Genomic DNA, 24,719 nt, shown 5'->3' with positions numbered 1-24,719 from the left:
CTCTCCATTGCTTCTCTGAAAACAGAAACCTGCAGGACGCAGCCTGATCTCCACATTGGAAGTACGGCTTATGTGTTGCTGCTCAGGTTGCCATCCAGCTTAGTGCTGCAGCCAGTGGCTTGCAGAATTTGGAGCCAAGTGCCCTAGGAAAGGTATCAACAGGCAGAGGTTTGGCCTCACAGGGAAGCCCTGTGCTTGGAATGCATTGCTATGTCCTCTGCCTCCGTTTGTCAGCCTTGCTTTCGCATGCCATACACAGCTTTTATGCTTTTTCTGAGTCTGCACAAACCAAGAAAACAGATCGGCACCTTCTGAATGATTCAGGAGCATAGGCCACCACCGTCACACACAGCTTGATGGCTTCACTGATTGAAAAGGTCAAGTCTTCATTCCCATAGCAGAAATCTAAGGGAGTAAAGGAGTATGAGAATACTATCACACAAACATAGCGAATATGAAAGGAGCTAGCACACTCTTTCTTTTTCTCCCTCCTCAATTACTTGCTTCTCATGTTAACAATCCCCAATAAGCTCTTGATTTTTGACAAAAATCTGTCTATATAAAGGAAACATATGTTACACTCCCACGTGCACCCCGCCATCCAAGAACCCAGTAGGTGAGAAACAGTTCTCAGTAGGTCAACTATGCTGAGCATAAGGCCTGCAGCTGCCACTGGAGTCCCATTTCAAACATCACTCATCACAAGCAAAATCTTAAGCTCATACATGACAAGAACACATGTCAACTTAATGACATTTTTTATGCTCCCTCCACTTTTTCCTAGATGTTTCCACCACACTAAAAATGATGCTGATACACCACAGATGGCAGAAGATAGTTCTACTTCTGAAAAATCAAGCCCCTTCTATGCTGGCAGCCACATGGGCACCAGCACAAGAGTGAGTCTGGTTTGCTAGTGATTTGAGAAAAAAAATTCAAAAGCATTTTAAGTCCCATGCTACAAATATTACTTTGGGGATAATTAGTGCCAGGCACCAAGAAACTAAAGTATCCAAAGAACAATATTTGTAATACAACTATAGTCCCATTTTTAGAAGTGACTTTGATATATAGAAGCCCAAGTCAAAGTTAAGGTCCCAAAGCATGTAAATTACTATGAACAATGGAACGTAGAAGTCAGATGCTTTAGACAATTTTGATCTTCATATAAAAAATACCAGGTATACAACATACTCATCCACAGTCTCATCAACACACACTTTGGAATTTTCAGAGATGCCTTCGAATAACCCTCCACAGAAAACCTAAATATTTTATGTAACGTTTACTACAGTCCACAAAGAGGAAGAAATATCTTATTTTGTATCATTTTTATTATAACTTGTGATATTTTGTACCCTTTTTATTATAACTTGTGATAGAATTGCACAGCATTGTAAAAACCCAGTATATAAGAAAGCTTTAGCTCTAAGGCTAGACAGGCTTCACAGTTCATCAAAATAAGTATTATTTAAGGGAAATGCAAATTAGGAAAATAAGTTAAAGATCCTTATAAAAATCAGCAAAAATTACTTCCCTGCAAATCACAAAGCAGCCAAATTCTTAAATGCCACATTGCACATATAACTATCAAGAGTTATAGTACCCTGGATACATCATACAGCCGTATATATTCTGCTTTGTGATAAATCAACACACCCCCTACAGCTCAGCACTGCTGAATGTCTGAATGGCATCCATCATTTACTAGTCATAGTCTGCCCACGGGAGAGGATGCTTTTGTTTCCTGCCCACATGGAGCAGTGGAGAGGATGACACTGATCTTGTCAGCATGATACAGTTTATTAGGCATCTTTATTCTTCACCCACACATGATAAAATTCAAAATGCCAGGGGCTAGTCTCACACTAGCAGTCTCAATGCAGAAAAAGTAGCTTTAGAATAAAATAAATTAATAATTCCCCTCCTGCAGAAAATATCAAAAGGATAGTGGTGATAAAGCCTCATGATAAAAGCCTCATGAGGCATAAGAAACTGTTAGGACAGCATTCTGGGAGAAGAAAAGGGCCCTGAACAAATCATGCTGCATCAAATGCATGTTGAATCAAAAAAACAACAAACCAGAATCACTGAATAAAGGGTGCTTTGCTGTTACCTAGTGACTTGAGAGGCTTTTCTGCTTTCACCAGCTCTAAGATGTCCAAAATGTCTGGAGTATCTCCCTCTAAAGACTGCAGCAGGTCAAACAGGCACTGAGCTGACACACCTTTGCTGGTCCCATTGTTTGTAGCATCCTGTTTCAACAACAGACATCCGTGGTTGGTTTTCTGAGGGCTTTTGTGCATCCCAGGAATCTTTACCTGGAGGTGTGGGCAACCTTTTTTTTTGGCAAAGGGCCTACATGGCGTTCGAGAGCTTACTGCTATCAAACGATAAGCCTTGCCTGACTCAATGGATTGGTGCAACGGTGGAAGCATGATCTAAAAACTGCATACAGCTTTACTTTCCAGAAAAAGCAGATCTTTGCTGTCATGGGAAGGAGAAAGCTGTGTGTGTTTACAGTGTATATGCAGTCATATTTGGCAGTCCCATTTAAAATTCAAGTTTCATTAACTTGTTCTAACTCACTAAAATGTTAAAAAGTAATTAGTGAATATTCCAAAGCATAGCTAATCCAGTCTTATAGTTCACATGTACTGAAACTTGGCATTAAAATTTTAGTTCCCATTGCTGGATTCTAAGAAAGGATTTGCATTTAAAGAGTTGCAAATAATTATTGTCCTTTTATAACCTATTTATACACAGGACTTTAAAGTGAAACCACGTTTACTAGCCTGGATACCAGTGACCCATTATTACCTCAGCATCCTGCTCAATCAATTGATGAACAAAAGCATGCAGAAATAAGTTCAAGACATGGCTCTGTGCAGCACCATGTGCAAGTAAGGACGTGTTCAGTAAGAACTGTGCTGCTGCTCCAGCTGTTTTCTCTTTGTTATCTCTGATGAGGGTCTGGCTGCATACACGGGCTTCCCCACACTGAGACTAGGGAACAGCTTTTACTCACAGGGAACTCCAGGAGAGGGGCCACACTTGCAAACAGCTGCAGAATAAAGGGCTTGCGATGCAGAACGTAGAACTGGCGGCATGCAAACTCAATCGCTTGGCGTAACTGTGGGTTGCTCTCATAGTCGGCGTATACCTAAGCAAATAAAAAAGGACATGGAAATACTACTCCAGTGGAAGGGCTCTTTATCTCCTGATGCCAGATCGAATCAACTATGGCCTTGTAATTCCCCATATGTTTGCCTAACGTTTTTAAAGGTGGAGGCTTGACCACCTGCCCTGGCAATGCATTTCAGGGACAAACTATCCTTAAAAAAAAGTTTTGCTTGTCATGCTTGAACCTTGTCACAGCTTTAGTCCATTATTTTTTGTCCTATGTATCAGAGATAGATTCCTTCCCTCTCCTTCCTAGAAGCACTTTACTCGTTTGAAAGTAGTGCTTTCTTCCTCAGTCTTCACCTTTTCCCATTAGGCAAGTCCCAGCTCTTTCAGTCCTTTCTCACATGACATGTTTTCTAGGTGTACATCCCTGTTCCAGTCTGCAGTCTTTCCAGTTAACTGATGTTTTTTGTGCAGTGCCCATGGCTGGACATTTCAAGCCAGGAGTGCTGCCGATTGGAGCACCAGAATTACTCCACGTTTCTTTCACAAGATATCAATCTGTATAGTCATCCCAAGAATGGCATTTGAGAGATTTTTTTTTTTTCCTTCCACAGGACACTGTTGATTCATGTTTATTTTCAGATCTGTAACAACTCCAGTATTCTGCCCTGCAGAAGTGTTACTGAATCAGCTGCTTTCCCTTCCTATTTATGCCGCTGATTATTCACAAGTAAGGACTTAACGTATGTCCAACCTGTTCAACATAATCTGGGTTTTTCTCTTTTTTTCAGACTGCACCCTCAGTTTGTCAAGACAATTTGAACTCCTAGCCTGTCCTCCAACACACTGTCAATTCTGCCCACTTTTTACATATTTTAAGTTTTTTAGAGTGGCATTTCCTTCAGGGCTGGCCACTGAACCATGCAGCCAATGTGTTGCCAAAGACGTGGGATTTGTTTCTCAGGTATGTAAACAATATGAATTGCTAGAAACAACATCACTGTGTGTCCTCCTTCTGTCCAGTTCAACAGCCTGTCTGAACTTCTCTGCTGGTATGAGTCTGTGGGAGGTTTGGGGTGGGGGTATGCAGGATTTTCTTGCTATTTGCTGGCAACAGGTAATGTTGAGATTTTATGGTAGTGCAAAATTTGCATTACAGCACAGGGCTCTTGAAGGTTCCTAAAAAATTGTTAGTGTGCGACACCTCTGCAGAGATGTATTCACTGCTTAGTAGCCTAGTAGGCTGAAGAGACTGGTATGTCTTATAGACAGTCAGAAGCCTCTAGTGAGCTTATAAGGACAGTTAATCACCATGGCCCGTTACACTTACAATATCTCATTTACTTGACAAATGGGAAATAATTAACTGTACGTGCATTTCACCAAGAAAAGCATAACAAAAAGAGGCCTGTGGGGAAACGTGCATGTACGCATCAGGAATTAAGCTATTAATGGTTGGTTCAAGCCCAGAATTGGTAGAAGAATTTGTTTGTAATGACCACAAACAAATCAGCTGATCTTGAGTGCCTGGAATGGAGAAGTGAGGATCTGCAAAACCAAATAAACTCAGAAACACTTGGGTTTTCTTTTGGAATTACTGTTTTGCCTCCTAAGAGTGGTATTTCATTAATTTCGTTAATTAAGTAGTTTAAAATAATTGGTATGGGGCAAGGGAGGATAGGAAAGGATTACAAAACTAATTTCTCTCAATATGACAAGTGGAAATGAAGGGAGAGTCCTTCACAGTTTTGAATGGATACTGCCAAATACTTCAAATTAAGCTATTGAGTTATTTTATTTCAAAATGTCTTGTTTCTAATGAATAAAGCTGTGCATTGCGAACCTGGATCCAATATGTACTTATCCAACCATGCAAGGCATGACATTAGAATTTCCAGTTACTAAAGAGTTTGTTTAGATAGCTAAATTCATCACTAGTCCTAATTATTGTGCTCCGTTAACTATATTAAAATGAGCATGCATAAGGATGCCATAGTCATTGCTTCTTTTACAGAAACAATAGGTTTTTTCTGTATTTGCATTATAATACTAAATCCTTATTTGGATACTGTCTTCAAGCCCTGCAGAAATAATCTTTCTGTCTGTAAAAGAACTGTATCTACTTTTTATTTATTTTCAGTATCTGATTTTTGTCAAATGTCAACAGGAAAAAGGCATACTTGTACACCCCAAAGTAAAGAGAAACTCCACCTCTAACACTTCCAATATTTGTCATCACTCATATGCAAAGACCACATACAGTTTTTCATAAACATTTAGTCTTCTTTTCTGTTGCTATTTAAATTGCAGAGAATACAACTATCATACTTCAAAAAGTGAATATAATTTAGTTTCCATCAGCAAGTAGCAAATCCAGATATTTCAACTATTCCCCAAATTTCAGCCATCCCTGGAGGAAAGAACACTGAGGGAGAGCCAAGGTCCGAAGTTTTTCCAGAAATTTCACATTTCTGTGTGGAAGTACATAGTAAGGGAAGCAGACATTCATTTACTTAACATAAAGAAGACGACAAAAGGTACTCAAGAAGAAAAGGGAATGTAGTCTCAGGAGTTCTGATCTGGGCCATCCCACCTTGATCTGTTGTGTTCTTGGGGCCCCCAAAATCTGTGATCTCACCAGGACTCATCAGTTTAACAGTCAGTTCTATGACAAAGTGCTCACTCGGAAGTCTTCCTTTGTATTGTTCATGGAAATGGCTCACCTGCAACATGCTGGGGAGGACCCACTGGTACCCGCTGAGGGAGAAGAGGTGGTTAAAGTGCACGGCTGTGTTGATGACTGTGGCAGCGTACTGCCTCAACAAGGCACTGTCCTCGGGGTGCAAGATCAGGGCACCGTTGAAGACGTTCAAGAACAGCATGATCTCGTCCCCCCAGGGGAACTCACTGGGCATGCCAAGGAACATCTCCTCCAGTAGCTTAATCCACAAGCTTTTCTGAAGAGTATCCAGACCAAAGAGCTCTTTCCCAGCTGTGGGGGAGAAGAGGCAACAGCAATCAACTCTGTCCACCACAGCCAGCCTCACAACATTCCCAGAAGTCAAAGGCCCTTCCAAAGAATCATCCCACAACACCAACCATTGTTCTGTCTTTTTAAAATTATTTCACCCATCCTGTACTTTGAAAGTGCCCATAGGGCTCGAGTAAACCTTCACTTAAAGCAACACACTTAAAGATGAATGACAAATATCACACAGCTCATTAAGTCTGCTCCCCACTGGTTGGAAATTCTTCTCTTAAAAAGTGAAAGCAGATCTGAGCTTGTACCTGTATCATCTGCCTCATACAACTTGAATGGCTGTGTGGATTTATGCTGAATTTTTATTCTTCAGGTGTCCCAGACATTACAGGACATTGATGCAGAGTTACAATAATGCTTCTGAAAGCAAGTGCCTTTAGGGCCTGTTACAAAACTTGCCAGTGCTTACCACCCTGCAACAGTGGCCTGTTTAATCCACAAGTCAGGTTGGAAACTCTACTTGACATTCAGAGCAAAGCTTCTAAGAAGTGGGCTGTTTCTATATCCCTGCTTCAGAATTTGCCAGTCCTCATTGGAAGTCCTTTCCTTCCTCAGGGTGGGTGGTGAAGGGCTCTGACGAATCCTTTCTAGGTGCAGTTATGCTACTGGACACAGTATTTTAGCTGTAGCCTCATGCATGATTTTAATATATAATTATAACTTATTCTCATTTGGATCCAAAGAAAGTAGCTTTGTCTGGAGACCTCTAAGGGCAAAGCCCTTTCTGCTGTTGTGCTTACAAACCAACAGCTATGTATTGCTTTCCCTGGGAAGAGATTTATTAGCTTTCAGTAATGCTACAATCCTGTGTGTTTCTAAGGCAAATGAAGTGCCTCACAAAAACCTTCTGGACCCTGTACAACCACCAGAGAAAGCTATCAAAGGGCCATACCTTGGGGATCACTGAAGAGTGAGAACTCGGCATCAATGGCACTTCGGGGAAATGAAGGCAAGCGGAGGAGGTCCTCCTGGAGCATAGATACATGGGATTGCTTGTGGGCAGTAGGGATTTTCTGTGTCAGTGATATAAGGAATAACACCCGCCCCACCTCTTCTAGCTTGCGGGTGAACACCTGAAAAAGAGACAAGGATCAGAATCAGTCTGATCAAAGCGTTCTTTACAATGTATATGCACTTTTCTAGGTTAGCTTCTATGGCTTTCTCTTCCATGGCAGGGATGCTGCGCTCATGGCCCAGAGGATCCTGTTAGAATTCACAGGGCTAACGCTGCACCCTTTTGTTAGAATTTGTGTGACCACTGTTCTTCAGCCCAGGTCCACAAAGATGGATACTGTTTGCAAAAGAGCTTTTAGCAACACTTTCTATTTCAGTGTTGTGGAGGACTTGGAGTGGTTGTCAAACACTTTGCAACTGTGACATGTGGTCCTTTGTAGATTAATGTAAGCTTTGCCAGTGTGAACCCCAAGGTGGTTCAGAGGCAAGCCAACTCCAAACTGAAAGCCATACAGTTGTAGTTGCTCTCTGCAAGGTCTTAGACTATAGTCAACATGAGGCTGGAATATTATCTACCTTCTGGGTTGAGATTGGCTCATGTCCAGCCATAGGAAGTGTATGTATAGTTGCAAAAGAGAAGTGGCCAATAAAACAAAGCAGATCAGATTCTGCATTACTGAATGTGAGTGAAGCCCTGCTCACTTCAGATTATCGCTTCTGGATTACACCGACTGGGAAACCAAGTTCCATTCTACCAGCCTCCTTTGAACTTCTGGCTGATAAGGCTAGTCAGGCTAGCTATTTTATTTTGATGCTAAAAGTAACCATAAGGCAGAGTGATGCTCAGTAGTAGAAGCAACTGTCTTTGGAAGCCGTTTCACGACAGCTCTTAGCTACTGGGATAAAGCCAAAATTCTAAGCATGTGGCTTACCATGTGACAAAGCTCAGCTTCCCAGGGCCTGCAGTTGCTATGACCTTGCTCTGAAGAGCACCCAGCTTAGAATTGGGTGCTCAGTCAATCAACAGTAAAGAAAGTACTTTTCCATGGATTGCAGCTCTGTGGGTAGGCTCTGCGTGCTGTTTTCTTTGCTGAAGCTGGATGTTGTCCAGCAACTTACTGCATGACTACAGAGAGGCTGGTAGATACTTGATTTAAGTTTTACCTTAGAAATATTTTGGCCTCTATGTACTCTAAACAGAAAAAAGCGGAATGCAAAATAATGCCCTGACAAAACTGGACGGGCCATTTTAAGCTTTTTTTGGTCATGTAGGGCACATCAAACTCATTTACATAGTATGTGGGACACATCTACTAGAGCCAGAATAATTGCTGTCAGAGAACCAACCAAAATTATTCCAAGAAATTTCCAATTTTTATAGACTTCCCACTGACAGATACAGCACATTAAATATTACCCTATTCTGTACTATACACGAGACATCATTAACTGTATTCTCCATTATTTTAGCTGCTAGTACATCTTAAGCAGCTTTATACCCACTTTTTATAACCATTCCTGATGATATTTTCCTGCCCTTGCACTCACATTGCTACAGACAACCACAGAAGTTGTTTTTTGGCTAGAATAATACAACTGTTAATACCAAACTTACACCGTTTAGCTACATTCCCATCCTCCCCTCCTTTTTTCTTTTTCCCTGCTTATTACCATTCTTTGCAGGTACAGCTAAAGCAACTGTTCCCTAAACAGTCAACTCTGTGTTACTGAGACAACATTGCTTTTGTGGAAAGCAGAACATGCGGCTTCCACAGGTGGAGTGAGCTCAATGCCATCGTCTCACTGTCTAAAGAAATGATACTTGTAAGGGTTTGCAGCACATTAAAGGCATTGCCCTGCCACTTTAGTTAGGATTTAGTTCCTAAGGTAGAGCTCCTGGGATCTGCAGATCGTTAGCAGGATCATGAGGCTGGATTATCAGGTCATGAGGCTGGAAGATAGGGAAGACTGCTCTTCTGAGGACAGATATTCCCCCGATGAAACAGTTGCTACTGCTTTGCCCCTAGGAGTAGCTATGGTAAAAGACTAGCAACTGAGAGCAGGACAAAGAAGAGAGACAGTTAACATTCTCTACAGTGAGAGGACAGAGAGGAAGGTAGAACGGAGAAATCCTGCTCCACAGCCAGAGGTAATCTAAAAGAAAGAAATAAGCAACTTTTGAAGCTGAGGCAACTGAAGCTCTTCTGGCCAGGTATATGAGAATGCAAAACAATCTGCCTAAAAGAAGCTGGCTGGAGAGACTGGGAGAGAGTTCACATTGTGTTCTTTGACTCTTCTTAAAATACTATACACCTGTCCAACGGCACCAGGGCAGATTTTATGCCAATTGCTACTTCCCCAGCAAAGCTCTCTTACCTGCATGCAGTGTGAATGAAGGCCTTTAAAGGGAAAAAAAAGGTTCATTTAGGTTCAGGTGTTTTTTTCTGGGCAGAGTTGTTTGGGGGCAGTAAGTTACCTGCTTCTGAATGAGCTCTTGACCCTTTTCTGGATGCATTTGCACTAGGTTGAGCTGGGGAGAAACTGACCTCCGGAAAGGGTAAATGTCACGGACGTAGGTCTGCCAGGAAAGAAAACAAGTGTATTTCAAACAAATATAAGTGTAACAGCATCACTCAACAGAATCAAAAAAAAGGTCTTTTAGCCCTTTCTGAAGCTTTTGGATAGGGGCTTTCAGACAGTGTTTGGCACCATGGAAAAGCATAAACAGAAGAGAAATTTGCTCTTTTCTAAGAAAGCTAGACACTAATGACCTAAGAGCAAGGGACTCCAATCTTCCCTCTTCTGTCAGACTCCCATCTTTCACCACACACAACTAAACACCCAAGATGTGGTACCCACAGGACAGAATTCTGTGTGGTTATGGCCTGCTTGTTCTCCTTTAGATAACCCTGATATTTAAAAAGGGGCATAATGGAAAGAACAAAGTCATCTGAACCCGACCTTTGTCTTACCTTGTTGTAATGAATAAGATTCCATCGCTTATCCATTAAAAAGTAATGTGAAGACTGCGTTTCAGGTATGTTAAAAAACTCCAAGCACTCCTGAAAAGGAAGGAAGGAAAACATCCTGTTACTTATTAGCTGTCCTGTAGAAAGACCACAACATCTAAAAGAAGAATATCCAGCTAATAATGCACAAAGGCACAAACCTGCAAGCCTCAGACAGGCTGTTACACAGTTCTGGCATTGATTCTTACTTTCTTTCTTTAAGTACATGAATATGTTTGTGATAATCAAGCCATGCTGATATCACAGTCCTGAAGACTGATGTTACTGAATTTTGATGTCTTCATAATCACACATATTTGTCTGGTTATATGAGCCATATGGGTATTGCAGCTTCCATTCCCATACTATGTATTTATCAAGCTTTAGTGATAATTGTTGCACAGACCCACTGAAGTTCCAGTCCTTCAAAGTACTGAGATGTGTGATTCCCACCAGCTGGACAAACTGAAGGCTTTTACAAATCTGTTTCCGATGTGGCTCAGTTAAGGCCATCCAGGAAGTTTTTGGCAGAAGGGGGAACTGACCTTACATTTCCTAGATCCCAAGATATCATCATAGCTACTGAACTCTCATTTCCATGATCATTCTGTTGCCTTTAGTGTTGAAAAATCCAAACTTTTAAATGATTTATCTATTTATCCAAAGCATAATATACAGCAAATATCCAATAAGCTGCAATGTCTTCAAATATAGTTGCATTTGTAGGGTTCTGGCTGTCTGTGCGGTCAGGGCATTTCTGTTATCCTTTAATACAGTATCCTGTTTATTGCAACCAAGCTGTCCTCACAGGGAGGCAGAAATGCCTGTCAGCAAAACTTCCCAACATGAAACAGGATGATCAAGCAGAATGTGTTGCTGGTGTACAGGTATGGCAGTAAATGTATTATTAAGCAGTTTGTCTGGTTCAGAAACTCATTCTTACCTTCAGAAGAGCCTCAAACTGTGTGTCCTCATGGACTGGTAACTGAGTTGGGATGTCACACTCATTCTGTCCATGCACGACAAGGGTTTTTGTACCTAAAGGAAGAAAAGCAGTTGCAGTCTCCATGGCCTCCTTAATTAGTTCAATTTCAAAAGACTGTCCATGGAGGAGAAGTGATGGTTCAAACTCATTCCTGGGCAGAAAGACAATGCCAGACCTGTCTGGAATCCATTATGTGGTGTTAGCGTAGCCTCACACTTCCATAGTTAATAAGAAATTGATCTGTTTCTGAAGGATGAGCTGGTTTTAGCAGCAACTGTCACTCTGAGGAAGGAACAAACCTAAAAGGTCAAATCTGTTTTTCAGCCAGATATCTCTTGCCTGACTCATGACGGCCTAGGCTAACAGCATGCTCTTCCTGGGCTCTCTCAAGACTTAAATGAGAGGTTGCAATGCATCAAATCAAACTGAGTCTGAATCGTACAGTCTTACAATGATCACCCTGCCAACCTTTCACAGCCCACCTGCCAAAAAAGCTCTGGCTTGAAAAGACTGTTCTGATTCACTTTCTCTTTGCTTCTTTTAGAGCTCTTGAAGTGGCTTTCTGAATCTCAGGGAATTAGAGATGGAATTTACTGACTGCATCCTCAGCTCAAGGAAAACTGACTTAGAATATGCAGCCATTAGTAGCAGGTCTTTTTCTGATCTAGTTCTGATGCATCTCCTTTTCAGTAGACTGGTCGTGAACTTGGAAGTGAAGGAGATTTAAATAATAATTTCTTATACCTGGCATTGAGGCAGTCACCAGCAGCTTTACTTCACATTGTTCCTTCTTCATAGTCTGTTTAAGATCCTTGAAGAAGAGTCCTTCTACATAACCCACCACTTCCCAAAGGAAGGTAAGTGTGGCAGAAATGGCATCCATGCCCCACTCACATGGAGTGCGTACAAAATACATGATCAGTCCTACCTGCAGGTAGTAAGTAAGAGGAATATCAGGTTATACACACTCTTTTAACTGTGCAGAGCATTGTATAAACACAGAACAAGAACATTGTTCTTTTACCTTTCTTCACTCAGAGGGATAAGCTGAAAGTTTATACATACTACAGAACAATCTGCCTGTACTATTCTTCCTTTTTCTAGAGAGGATGAGGGTTGGGGCAAAAAGTACTGTTGTAGCCCAGCCTTAAAAGCTTTTGTAGATGAGGAAAAGGGAGACCCTCTACAGCAAGAGACTCCCTATGCCTTCTGCTGTGTTGCTGCACATAAACAACTGACAACCAACAGAGGCCTCCTGGAGTAGCATACATCCTGTCTGTTTCATCTCCTAACTGCAGCAAATGCATTTTCCACAATCTTCAAGGAAGCTGCTAGATTTTCTCCAACAGGACTATCCAAGAGGAAAGCAATGTCTGAATCAAAATTAAGGAAAATAATGAAAGGTTTCTGGCACTGGGATCCTTCTATTAGTCTACAACTCACTGTCCGTGGTTCAATTCAGAAATACATGACAGATTGCTTAGGGGTTTAATAAAAAATTATGGGTTCCTTTTCCTCTCCCTAAAAGGACTCAAAGGCTGGTGTGTAAGCCTGGTGACTTGCACCCGCAGCCAGAAGAAGATATGAGCTATACAGGAAAAGTTGAGAGCATTTATTTCCTGGCAAATAGGAGATTAACTTTAAGGATGCATGCAGGCAGAGGTGAGATTCTGGGCTGCACAGTGGATCCACAAGCTACTCACCAAGTAGTTAAAGAGGATATGAGATGTCTGGGCAGGGAAGTCTCCAATGTTCAGCAGAAGCTTCCTTAACATATACATCAGCTCATCCTGGAAAAAGAGCAATTATTTTTTCTTCCTATCACAATACAGAGAATGTATTTCTCCCTTTTGTCTTCTCTGGCTTTGTTTCTTCCTATTTTTCCATACTCCCTTGCTCAGCTCTGTCTCTCAGTGCATGAAGTAGAATTATATGCTTGTGATGGCTCCCACATTTCCCCAAATAAGGCTCAGAGCACAGCAGCCCAGTCAGTGTATTTCTTTTTTATCTCAGAGAGGCCAATATCTCCTACTGCAATTTGTACTCACTGTAGCATCCTGATTCTACACTTCTCTCTCTGTGATAATCCCTGTGTTGCTTATCACAACAAATGACTACCTAAATGACCTGTGAAATCTAGTTCAGCTCAATTCAATAGCTTGTGGCTGCTGGGAAGGAGGTGCAGGCAGAATCTAACTTTTCTTCCTTTAGAGACTGCCTGCTTTAAATGTAGGCTAAAACATTTCTTGTGGTGGGAAGGGGTTGTAGAGGAGAAAGAATCTCACTAATGGCTAAGGACTGACAGATTTTATCATAAATGTCTTCTATGGCCCTCATCCTCTTAACGCACAGCAGATTTGAGCTAGTGTTACAGGCATGAAATATGGATAGGACAACTGATGCCAGTGATCTTATCTGCTGAAAGCTTCCAAGGAAATACACATCTTCTCTATGTTCTCTACTTGTGGTTGTAGTAGGTCTATGAAGAGATGGTAAAACAGCAGACAATGATATCTCTGAGGCTACACAGCATATAGCTTCCTTCTCAAAGATACTCAACAAACAGAAACAACCCTCTAAACTGAAATAGAAGCTTTGGGAACTGTGGCTGAGATGTCTCAGGAACAGCAAGGCCACTGAGACCTGATTGCTCAAGGAACCAAAAAGCAGCCTTTCCTGCCCTTTCTCTAAGCTTAACATTCATTTTTTAGTCAGTTCTTAGGTGGTGTCTTGGAAGTTGAGGACAGTGATATTTCTGATATCGTACACCAAGTCCGCAGTTGAGAAAGTGGTATGGAGAGTCTCATTACCTTTCTTCCATAAAGCTTAGCCACGGCACTAGAAAGTGCTCTAAATAAGCCAGGGAAAGAAGAGGCCACCCCTGTCTTTCCAAGAAAGCTGAACAGTGGCATGGGTGGAGGCAATATTGCCTACGTTAGATAGTGTTGTGTTTTGCCACACAGCTGTTCAAAGCTTGGATTAGAGCAAGTCAGATCCTTAGTGGCGGTAAATCAGCTGTGTCCCATTCACAGTAGAGGGCAAAGATTGAGGCCAAGTGATGATATGGCCTAAAAGACTTTGAGCTACATTGTAATAGCAAATGTTTTCCTCCAGCGATGCCCACAGAGTGATTCTGCTTGCAGCTGTGCTCCCTGCTCTAAGCAATACATAACACCCGCTGGGGAGAGGAAGAGTTTACCTGTCGGTTGCTGATTGTGAGCTTTTCAAGGAAATGGCGCAGAACTGTAGAGGGGTCTTCAATTAAGCAGTTCCACAGGACCTGCTGAGCAACAGCACTTACTGTAAAAGAGAAAGAAAACAAGGTCAGAACCATCTCCCTTGGAAAAGCCTTGAACTGGTACGCTTAGACGCAAATGTTTTGAACTCTCTACGGCAATTGCCATGTTTTGTACAGAAACACACAGGCGCCTCTGATGTGCTAGGATTCCTGGTCACCAGTGCAGTCATCTCAAGCAATAATGACAGGTCTAATATTTGAACCTTCCCTAACTACTGGTGATATGATGGGAAGCACTTTACCACTGTAGTCAGAGGAATAATAAAGAAATAACTATTTGGATTCACAACTCCAGATGGAGAAATCTGGCAATTAAAAAACATAAATACATGTACTTTTTTGTTCATACATCATGGTGATTCATTGATTTTGTCTGGTATTGGTGAACAGTATAAGATAGCAGGGAATTGTGTTGATGATCAACTCCCCAGTGTGAAATTAATTGCAATCCTGTGAAGATTAGTAACAACAGAGAATTACTCATTATTTTGTCTTCAGTATTCCGTTCCTGATCACAAAATGACAACTACACTATTTAGGTAGCTGACTACATCCACTGAAAACAGAATATAAAATGTTACAGAAAGTTAAATGTGCAATCAACTGACATGATGACTGATGAGAAAGGAAGGAAGGGCAACAATCCACTTCCACCATCTACAAACATTTTAGAGAACAAAATACAAAACCCCGCATTATTACTTTAGGAATACATCACAGAACATAACCAAAAAGTTCAAGCTGTATATAGGTGGCTTTCCATGTCATAGGATCAAATAAATGCTCATGGGAGTAGACCTCTGAAGGTCTCCAGTCCAAGCCCTGCTTAGAGCAGAACTGCCACCTACACCAGGTTATGCCAACCATGGCTTTGACTAGCCAAGGCTTGATAACTGCTGTGGACAACCAAGCAACGGAAATTGCACTATGCTCCTGGTTATGAAGTCACTTACCAATTTCTAACCTGAACTTCCCAAGCTGTAACCTCTAGGTCAGAGTTCCTCTAACTCATTGTTTCCTTTTCATCACAGCAAACAAGCCCAGCTTCTGCAACCGCTCCTCACAAAACACCTGTTTTAGGCCACTTACCATCCTGGGATCCCCTCACTAGACCCTTTTCACTTCTCAATATTTTGAATCGATGGCTTTTTTAGGGCCCCAAAAGATCAAAAAACTCTCAAAACAAAACACAAATTGTGAAGAAAAAAAAAAAAAAGGAAAACCCCTACAAATTCACATTTCTGTTGTGAATCTACTTCCAAATAGTTTGTGAGGATTTAATAGATTATTTATTAATACTCATAACAATATGCGGTGCGTAATACTTCTAGGAAACACGAACTGTGAGCAAATACATTGTGACTGTGTTACACCTCTTTTCCACTTTAGTTATGGCACCTAACAAATGTAAGCCATTGTTCAAAGTCCTCACAGGTTCCACCACCCTTGAGCCAGAACCCCTTGAAGTTTAATCTAGGGCAGTACCAGCTACTCCATCCTCCCGAACTTCTCCATCTTCCATCAAATGGACAATGGGGAGCACTGCTGCACAGATGCATGCTGGAAACACAGCTTGAGGTGGTTGTGGCACATGATGGTTTGGAGTATGCTCTGTAGTGTGTTCTTCATCTGGAGCAGTAAGAAGAGTAGAAGGTGAGTGTTAGTGAATAAGCTCTGGTATTATCCAGGCAGGTTAGATAAACATTTATATTAGGTTCTGTACAAACAGAACAAAAAATGATAGGCTGGCTGATCGCTGTGCAAGCACAGCAGGTTTACTGCTCTCTACCCAAGAAGAAACTGAGCCTCCAGCCAACTTCTTGATCAAGAATTTTCATTGTAAATATATGTTTTTTCCATTTCCATTTCTTTTCTTGTAGGGAACCCATTTTCTTTTTGATGAAATCCCATTTCATTACCATTTTAAAGCTAGAATGCTTTTGATGGCACTACTGTCTAAATGAAAGATGAAGACATTGTGACAGCAGGGGTGACTAAGATAATGCAGGGCAGTAATTCATTATAAACTGGCTCAAGCCTGGGAATACATTCAGCAAAAGGAAATGCCACCAGTTTTACGGTTCAACAGGAAAGGCTTCCAGTGACTGAAATCTCAGGAAAGGACACTTCAAAGTGAAGTCAACCCACCTTCTGCACTGACTGCTGACCGCACTGACCAGACAGAGCCACGGCGGAAAGAATAGTTCCTATGAGATGTACTGGAGGTGCAGGAAGGACTCACAGAGAGACGGCGGGAGGCCAGGTTGGCAACTTCTTCTACTGACAAAGAGAACGGGAAATGTCAATCCAGATCCAACTGACAGACTTTAGGGAACTTTCTGGAGGACAGCACTTACAACCAAATTGGAACATTGAAAATTCAAGTCAGGTGACACTCAAAAGGCACAATTTAAAATCTGTAAAGATCGGTCAGATAGGTAATTTGCTCATGCTTTGGGAACCAGCAGAGCACTGCTCCATAACAATGCTTTGGTGAGTCACATTGTAACTGAGTCAGCTCTGTACTTCTTTTCATCTACATCCTGTTCACAGATTTCTGCTCACAGATTTCCCAGTGTACATTTAGACCTGAACATCACTGTACTCACCTAATGCACATACCTTGGAATGCCTTTAATGACAGCTTTGTGCTGCTAGCCTGGACCAGTGAAAATCCTCACCCAAAGACTAAGTTTTTCATGAATCACGTCACATAACTTTGGCTGTCTGGAAGTTTGGTACTGAGGTTGAGTGGGTCATCTAGGCTCTCCCACTAGCCACCACAAAGGTAGAAAACTCCAGGGTCAATTTAGTCTATCCTAAGCTATGTGTCTTAAGACAGATCCTCCCATACTTCAATTATTAAATAGTTAAAGTTAGAAAAGGCAAACTTCATTCCTAGTGTCACATATTCAATCCTGCAAGATGCTGGGAGCTTTGAGATGTTACATGCAGGCAAGATCCACTGAAGTTGGGGGAGAAAAGGTAAGGGGCTTCAGGTCACACTGTGAGCACTCAATATGTCCAAGGTTTTGTGGTTTTCTTGCACAAATTTTTAATTACACTTTTTCTCAATGACTGGGACTCTTCAACAAATGGATGTGGTTGTGACTTTCCTAACACTAACAATCTATGTTCCTGGACATCACACCCCTAAGCAGTGCTCTATGTTGGTGGCAGGTGCTCTCAGATTCCTGGAATGCCATTCCTGGCCCTGGAGCACACCTTCTTCTTCCTGCTCTGAGCTGGGTGTGCAAGTTGGCTCATAGCAGGCCTCCTGTGTAATGGGGATGGCAGTGATGAGACTGGCTTCCCGGCCCAGGCGTTTCTTCTCTTCCTCCTGCTGCAGGTTCTTCAAGATGTGCTCAGCTCGCTGATGGGAACGTGACACAGCTCTGGCTGAAAATGACTTCTGTCAGGAAGAAAAGAGAAGAAACACAGCCTGAAGCTGTTAGTTAAGATGCACGCATCCTGCATTTTCTGCCAGAGACCTCAGTGACATTCAGCAACTCAGTTTCAAAATGCAAATCAGACTAGTGCTAGCTGAACAGAGGTTCACCAGGAGACTTCTCTTGCAGTTGTGTCTACAACAAGCTTTGGTGCAGACTTCTCCCAAGAGATGCCACAGAGAAAACTGTCTGTCAAGTAGTTCAAGTGAACTAATGTTCTTTTGGGGAGAGAACAGCTGTGGGCTCCTAAGATCTGAGTTACTGCTCACACAGGGATATGATATGCAGTACAGTACCTCAGTGAGCAAACAGAAAAGCCTTATGCCCATGCAGAAAATTCTGTGTGCCCTACACACACTATGTACAAGATTTTTCCCAGCTGAGGATGACAAGAAAACTCAGTTAGTCCACATCTTTTTGCTTAACTTCCCCCATGCTGCTACAGAGAAAAAACAGTGCTTACTCTCACAATGTCTGCTTACCGACTGATCTTCATTTATAGGATCTTGCACACTCCCACTGCACTGAGGGACCCAGGGTGGATCAAACATTGGCACAGATGGCATTCCCAGGACGGGAGAAGGCAGAGTGAAGTTTATACTTGGAGGAGGGATCTAAACAAAATCATGAAAGACATTTCATTACAGCAGACTATTATTAATGTCAGTACTGCTAATTAAACATGAGCAAAAGTACCCAGGACATTAATTACCTCTGCAATTTTTTCCCAACTCTGTTATCTCACTACACTGTAACACCATGTATGACAAGCATTTTTTTCTTTCTCTGATGTTTTTCCTGACCTGTGTGCCCATTATACTCTCCCCATTTTATACAGTTCTACACATCACCTCCCCCACTAGTGTAACTTACACAACCATTTTTTTCTCTAAACAGATTTTCAGGCAATTTCATGGCAGTGTGTCATTACACATCTATCCCAGAAGGCAAGCTGTAAACAGCAATGTTGTCTTTCACGTGTCCTATCTACCTTAAAGATCTGCTGTGCGCCCTCTTCCATCCTTGGCCAGACTTGATACCTAAATCTCCACAGCGTGTGAAATTTGAGAATGGCATTCAGTCTTTGCACTGTCTCTGGGTGATGAAATTCGGACATCAGCATGTCAGAAACAGCCTCTGGCACTTTCACAGCACACAGCAGGAACATGGCGGCTGCAGGGAGACAACATCTGATCATCTGTTTTCCTTAAGAATCTGTTTATTTGGCAGAGAAAAACTGCAGCTGTACAAACCCCCACCAAAGCAAACCTAATCTTGGCTCCAGAAATGAGATCAGCAGTCTACCAGGCTTAGCAAAAACTGTACTGCTTCATGAAACCAAGCACGCACGATTCCACCTTTTGGAGCCACACAGCATTACACGTGAAGCTTGGAAAAGCTTCTGGAAAACCTGCTTTTAAAATAAAATACAGCTTTGCTCCTCTCATGAAAAATCTCAGTCATTACTAATTTAAAATAAGAAGCATCTCTTGAAGTAACAGGAATAATCAGGTTTGACTTTCAAAGATTCAGCTTCCAAGTGATTTCTGTGATGATTAATATAGACTGGTTTAACAGAAGCTCTGTGTTCCCCTCAGAGCAGGAGACAGTGCCCCCAGGTCTCACCTGTCTATTTTCACAGGTAAAACCAAAAAGAAAGGTTCTTAGTCAAATGGGCACTGTGCAATCGTCACAAACTGCCTCCAAGAGAAAATGGGGTTGCTACAAATTGCAAGGCAAAGGACCAGGTCATGACGGAAAACAGCACAATAGAAGCTGAGCTGGCCCATAGTCATTTCAGTGGAGCATATTGTAGTATAAACAGACATAGTCAAGCTCCAGACTGATGGAAGCCAATTAATTTAGATGGGTGTCTGAGGGGCACTGAGCACAAAACAAAAACAGAGAGAGCAGTGTTGCTGTGGGATTTCGGTGGGTGTCAGAGGATCCACGGCTGCTTTGACCCGTTGCTCACCATAGAGCACTGGAGGCAATATCTCTAGATTTGATGGCTGTTTGTCCACAGCAGAAACAGGACATTTGCCATCGTGTTTGCCTCAACACTTATTCAGAAGGTGCCAGGCATGAGAGCAGTGCTGAATGGAGGCCATTTGAACATTGCAGAAAAACAAGGCGGCTCTTTGGCTGCCTGGGTCCTGTCTTGCACTGTGAGCACTTGTCCCTGCTCCAGATCTGTGGGGACCTTCCTGTTTCACCAGCTCAGAGAACTTTCTACTCTTTCATCTTTTCAATGTAACTATGTCAAGTCTTAGTAGGACTGATTTTAAAAGTGTGAACTCATAGTCTCGTACTGAGGTAACCAAAAAAAGAAATACAGCCTTGGCAGGGCTCAGTAGATGGTGCTGTTGTACACCAACACACAAGTTCTTCAGCTTGTGGATAGCAACATTGTAGGTTTTCAGGTTTTGACCTTGATGAAGGTGATTTATGCTTGGGCTGAAATCACTCTCTACTAAAAAAGCTACTACAGACCCTCAAATAGATTTTAAACCTTCCTTCAGGAATGGGAGATGGAGAAAGAGGTAGCTCAGAGGCTGCTTTGGAGGAGCCGCCAGCTAGCACTCCTCAGGAAAAGTAGCAAAGCTTTGTTCCCTTCCCTGTGAGCCATGGTAAATTTTTGACAAGAAAGAGCATCCAAAATTATTCCCCCAGAAAGGGACTTGAAGGAGAGAAAAGAGTGCAGTTTCAGGCAGTTTGTTTCTTTTCTTTATTTCGCTCCTTTCTCTTCCTGTCTTGGCCTGGGAAAGACAAAGGTGAAGGGAAGAGCACAGAGAAGACCTGTGGCTGAGGAAGTACACTGTGCACTGGTGGAGAAGATTCAAGCTCATAACAGAAAAATCCTTATTATTAGTTTGCAAGGACATGATCTTACACTTTGTAGTAATAAATTTCAACTCATATCTGGAATTTCTTCTTCAAGGTAATACTCTCACAGGTGTATGATGTTCTAATCTTCTGTCTTAAAGATGACTCCCAACTATGTGTCATCAGCAAATATCATCTGCACAATTTAATACCAAAGGGAAATGGAAAATTTAGATAAATACCACACCATAAGACTACTTATTGAGCAATGCTGCTGTCTCCATGCAATATGAGAATTTTCCTTTCAACAAAGCAGAGGGGCTATGACAGTTCCACTCTTATCCCTTTTATCTGTTTTTGTATCAGCCCTCAACTGGTACTAACAATTTCCATGAGACAACATACAAAGCACTTGAGTAAACTCTAGATGGACAAAATCACTATTTCCTCTGCCTAGAAATCCAACTAAACACAAATACTAATTTTGATGCTCTCTAATCACGGACCACAACCAGGGTCTGAGAGACTGCCTTCCTGATCCTTCTGACTACCTCTTTTGTACAGAGCCCAAAAACACATGCAGGTCTATGAAAACCAAACAGTTCCAAATAAACCCTTGGTGGCATTCAGACTCTTCCATTACAAAGCTGTCTTGCAAGGTTAGCCATACTAAGTGGTTTTGTTCTCTTACCTGCTGCCCCAGCCATGTGCTCATCCACACTGAGCAAGAGCTCCCATGCCGCTGGCTGGATGTCCCCATACATCTCTTCTGTGAGGACAGGAGCTGCCTTGATTAGCAGTGACAAAGGTGCAGGGGAGAGGCTCATTACCTGCAAAAAAACAAGTCATGCCTTACAGCAAACCCTAGTTTTGGTCTGCACATTACCCACTGGTAACTTCTTGTTTCAGCCATTTCAGATAAGGCTTCTTCTGAACATCGCTTTCAGCCTGCACTGAAAGAGCAGTGTTTGCAGCCTAGTTCCTTGAATCATGTACTAGTCACTCATGTCACAAAAACACTGATAAAGAGGATGAAAGGAAAGCCAGACTCTCCCAAGGTAGTGCACAAACAGTGATACAGATCCATGAAAATATCAAGGACTGCCAAGAACAAGCCTGTGAAAAGCCTGTTGCTTCTTCAGGAATACTGAACAAGAAAGAACAAAGAAAATTATTGCTGTAAACTGACGGGTTGTATTTGGACACACATGTGGGTTTTTTTAATTATTATTTTTTTTTAATCCCCAGTTTTGATGCATATGTCCCTATAGGAAGCCAGAGATGCAGACTGCAGTTTAATGGAGCTACATGTTTGAAGGATTCTTGACAGGGTTACCTTAAAGAGGCTTAAATTTAGCATTACTCAGCTGGGGAAAATATGCAGAGCTGAACTGATTCATATTCAGGAACAGTTCTTCACACAGGCTTGGAGATCCATATACATTTTCCTTCTTGTTGCAGTGTAACCTGACATCTATGTATCAGCCTCCCTAACTAGCATACGGCCTGGTCAGTACCTGGTGCCTGATGTATTTTAGCATTCCAGAGTCCTTCTTCCCTTCCAAGTTGATATCGACCACTCTCTTTTTCAGAGAAGGAGTTCTCAAGCATGACTTGTCTGAGCACTGGAAGGAAAAAAAAAAAAAAAAAAAAAAAAGAGTGGACTTCACATTTAGATTTCCTAAAATCTAAAGATTTCACACCTGCCTGAGAGCTGTCCCTAGCAGATTGTCAATGACAGTGATAATGACAAATCCTTTTAATGTTTATTATTCGCAATACCAAGGACTTTTCCCAGAATGCTGGGTTGCCACAGACTTTTCTCCTCAATCAAGTAGCCTGATGATTAACACAGGGGGTCCTCGTTTACCAGAGAGCTCACAAAGCCCCATGGAGCACACAGCCAGGTCTGCATATTGCAGCTACCTCCAGCTTTTCATTCTGCAAGCTTTAAAAAAAGAGGTTCCTCTGGATCCCAGACAAATGTGGAAATGGTGTCCATGCAGTCAGAGAATGACAACACCTGAAGAATTCCAGAGTATGAAGAACCGGGATGAAAAGTCTACAGTTACATGAAATTCAGAAGTTATCACTCTCCCGCAGTCACATCTGTACAAACATGGGGCATGTGTTTGTAGGAAACCTTATTGCCTCCCAGCCTCTTTTTTCCTTGCTATTGCTTAAAGGCTTTGATGGTTTGATGGATGATTAAATGTGTATCACTTTGCCTTGCAATTCAAAGCTATAGATGAAACAACACACAGTAATGCACGGAGTTCTTTTGCTGCCTTTCATGAACACTGCCAGCTGCTCATCTCAAGCCTGCCTTCTGTAGGGGAAATGACTGCCTGTCTTCCTCAATAACTGACACACTACTTCTCTGTGTCAAAGGGTTACAGTTTTCAGTGAAGTAGAATCATTAGCTGTTGTTTCATATGCTCTGTGCTTTGTTCCATACAAGTACCCTTCGATTTTCCAACTTGACAGGAAACAATCTGCTGGTTGACAAAGAAATGTTACGAACTTTCTCCTACTCCGTCATTTTCCACTTACAGGGATGGTAACCTCTTTACTCAACTTAAATCTTCATGAGAATTTCGTGAACACTTTTGTTTTCAACATTACTGCAAAGTAGTTCAATGGCTCTACTATTACAAGTATTCAGAATACCTTAGTCTGTTGTGGTCAAGAACACGAAAGTATTAACCAACTGTTGACATGATTCAGTTGGTACCTGGGTGGGCACTTCACTGAAAGCACAAATATATTTCCACTGAAGTTAAAGGCACCACTTATATGGCTAAAAAGGCACAATCTTGTTTGAATAACCTGATGAACTAGTCATTACAAATGTGCCACTAAAGAGACTAACATTAAATACTAATGCATATAATTCTTGGAACAGTTCTGAGAGTTTAGTCCTCAAAGGAAGAAATTATGCAAGATTTTAGAGGAATTTCAAGAGTGATTCTTACTAACAGATGAGGTGAACCCTGAAAAAAACAGAGATTGGACTCCAGGGGCTGAGAAGTAGCGGCCATTAAAGAACATTAAAATTTAAGTCAGGTTATAAGCTTTTAAACAACCTTATCAGCAACTGAGATTCTTCCCAATCAATACAGATTACATTCCTTCCAGAATCCTAAATGACTTAATAGTTCTTTTTACAGCACAGCTGCATTTACAAGGGCTGTGTTCATTTTGTAGTGAAAGAACTGTTTGAGTACATTATGCAGTCGTGAAGGTAATTATGACCTGCCCAGACAAACCCCAAAACATTCTGCTTTTTTTTATCTACTCACTTCCTTTTGTTTTTTGCCTCTTGCCACACTGTTCAACGTGCTGTTCTCTCGCAGAGAGTCCACTGTGTCTCCATACAGGAGTTTGATGGCCCGGACAAGGCGAGCACAGGACCGGCTGTGATGGAGGTAGCAGTGTGGGTGACAGTAGTCAATGTGGGTACATATGAAACTTTGCTGGTTGCATAGTAGGATCATAACCTTAGGGGGGAAAAAAAGAAGAGTTACTTATTGAAAGGGAATTACACAGAGAACTGCGTAGGACAGCCTGTGATGGGGACAGTCAAGCTAACTTGCCCACAGCCTAGCTGGGGAGCCGTGAAGCTCAACACAGCTTTTTGAAAAGACATGCGTGTCGGTGCAGAGCTCCATACTTACAAGTGGTTTACAATCTAGCTAGGCACGGCTAAAGAAACACTAGTATTAACAAGGAAATGAAGAGACAGAGCTGCTGTAGATGTGGATGTTTGGCTGGTGGCAAGATTAAGGCTGAGGAAAACAGTATTCTCTCAGTTTGCAGAAAGCTGTTGTATCGTCACTCTGAGATGAGGGCTTAGACCAGAAATTGTCAACTACTCAATCATCATTTAAGCTGCAAAACCATCAAGTTTGAGGGTTAGTTTCCTTCAAGGAGTAGGCAAAGAAACATCTCAGTATGCTTTTGAGTAAGCTGTGCCAGTTGTTCTGCATATGCTTCCCTCACTGTGCTTGGGTAGGCCCACCCGGCCTGG

The 24,719-nt window shown here is 41.9% G+C and overlaps 1 protein-coding gene across 4 annotated transcripts in view; it reads right to left on the bottom strand.

Annotated features, from left to right (window-relative positions):
- The window catches only part of UNC80 (unc-80 homolog, NALCN channel complex subunit), a 131,196-nt gene that overhangs the window by 34,315 nt on the left and 72,162 nt on the right, over positions 1–24,719 (bottom strand). For 3 of the 4 annotated variants that reach the window (XR_005829411.1, XM_040604477.1, XM_040604479.1), the window contains exons 29-47: positions 23,992–24,189; positions 22,207–22,314; positions 21,381–21,519; positions 18,855–19,036; positions 18,346–18,477; positions 17,640–17,826; positions 16,563–16,694; positions 15,900–16,043; positions 14,316–14,416; positions 12,820–12,906; positions 11,861–12,044; positions 11,075–11,169; positions 10,096–10,185; positions 9,600–9,701; positions 7,062–7,242; positions 5,853–6,121; positions 3,029–3,163; positions 2,117–2,255; positions 309–405 (exon numbers count right to left, since the gene is read on the bottom strand). Coding sequence is in view for 3 of the 4 variants with exons in the window: in XM_040604477.1 (XP_040460411.1) it covers positions 309–405; positions 2,117–2,255; positions 3,029–3,163; positions 5,853–6,121; positions 7,062–7,242; positions 9,600–9,701; positions 10,096–10,185; positions 11,075–11,169; positions 11,861–12,044; positions 12,820–12,906; positions 14,316–14,416; positions 15,900–16,043; positions 16,563–16,694; positions 17,640–17,826; positions 18,346–18,477; positions 18,855–19,036; positions 21,381–21,519; positions 22,207–22,314; positions 23,992–24,189 (2,702 nt within the window). In the remaining variant the exon portion in view is untranslated. The remainder of the gene's footprint in view (positions 1–308; positions 406–2,116; positions 2,256–3,028; positions 3,164–5,852; positions 6,122–7,061; positions 7,243–9,599; positions 9,702–10,095; positions 10,186–11,074; positions 11,170–11,860; positions 12,045–12,819; positions 12,907–14,315; positions 14,417–15,899; positions 16,044–16,562; positions 16,695–17,639; positions 17,827–18,345; positions 18,478–18,854; positions 19,037–21,380; positions 21,520–22,206; positions 22,315–23,991; positions 24,190–24,719) is intronic. The other variant, XM_040604478.1, reaches the window with a different exon arrangement.

The sequence above is a fragment of the Falco naumanni genome, chromosome 8 (assembly GCF_017639655.2).
Source record: "Falco naumanni isolate bFalNau1 chromosome 8, bFalNau1.pat, whole genome shotgun sequence".
In the NCBI taxonomy this organism is placed as follows: Eukaryota; Metazoa; Chordata; class Aves; order Falconiformes; family Falconidae; genus Falco; species Falco naumanni.
Note: the sequence above shows the minus strand (reverse complement) of the source record. Positions and strands in the feature narration are given on the sequence as shown.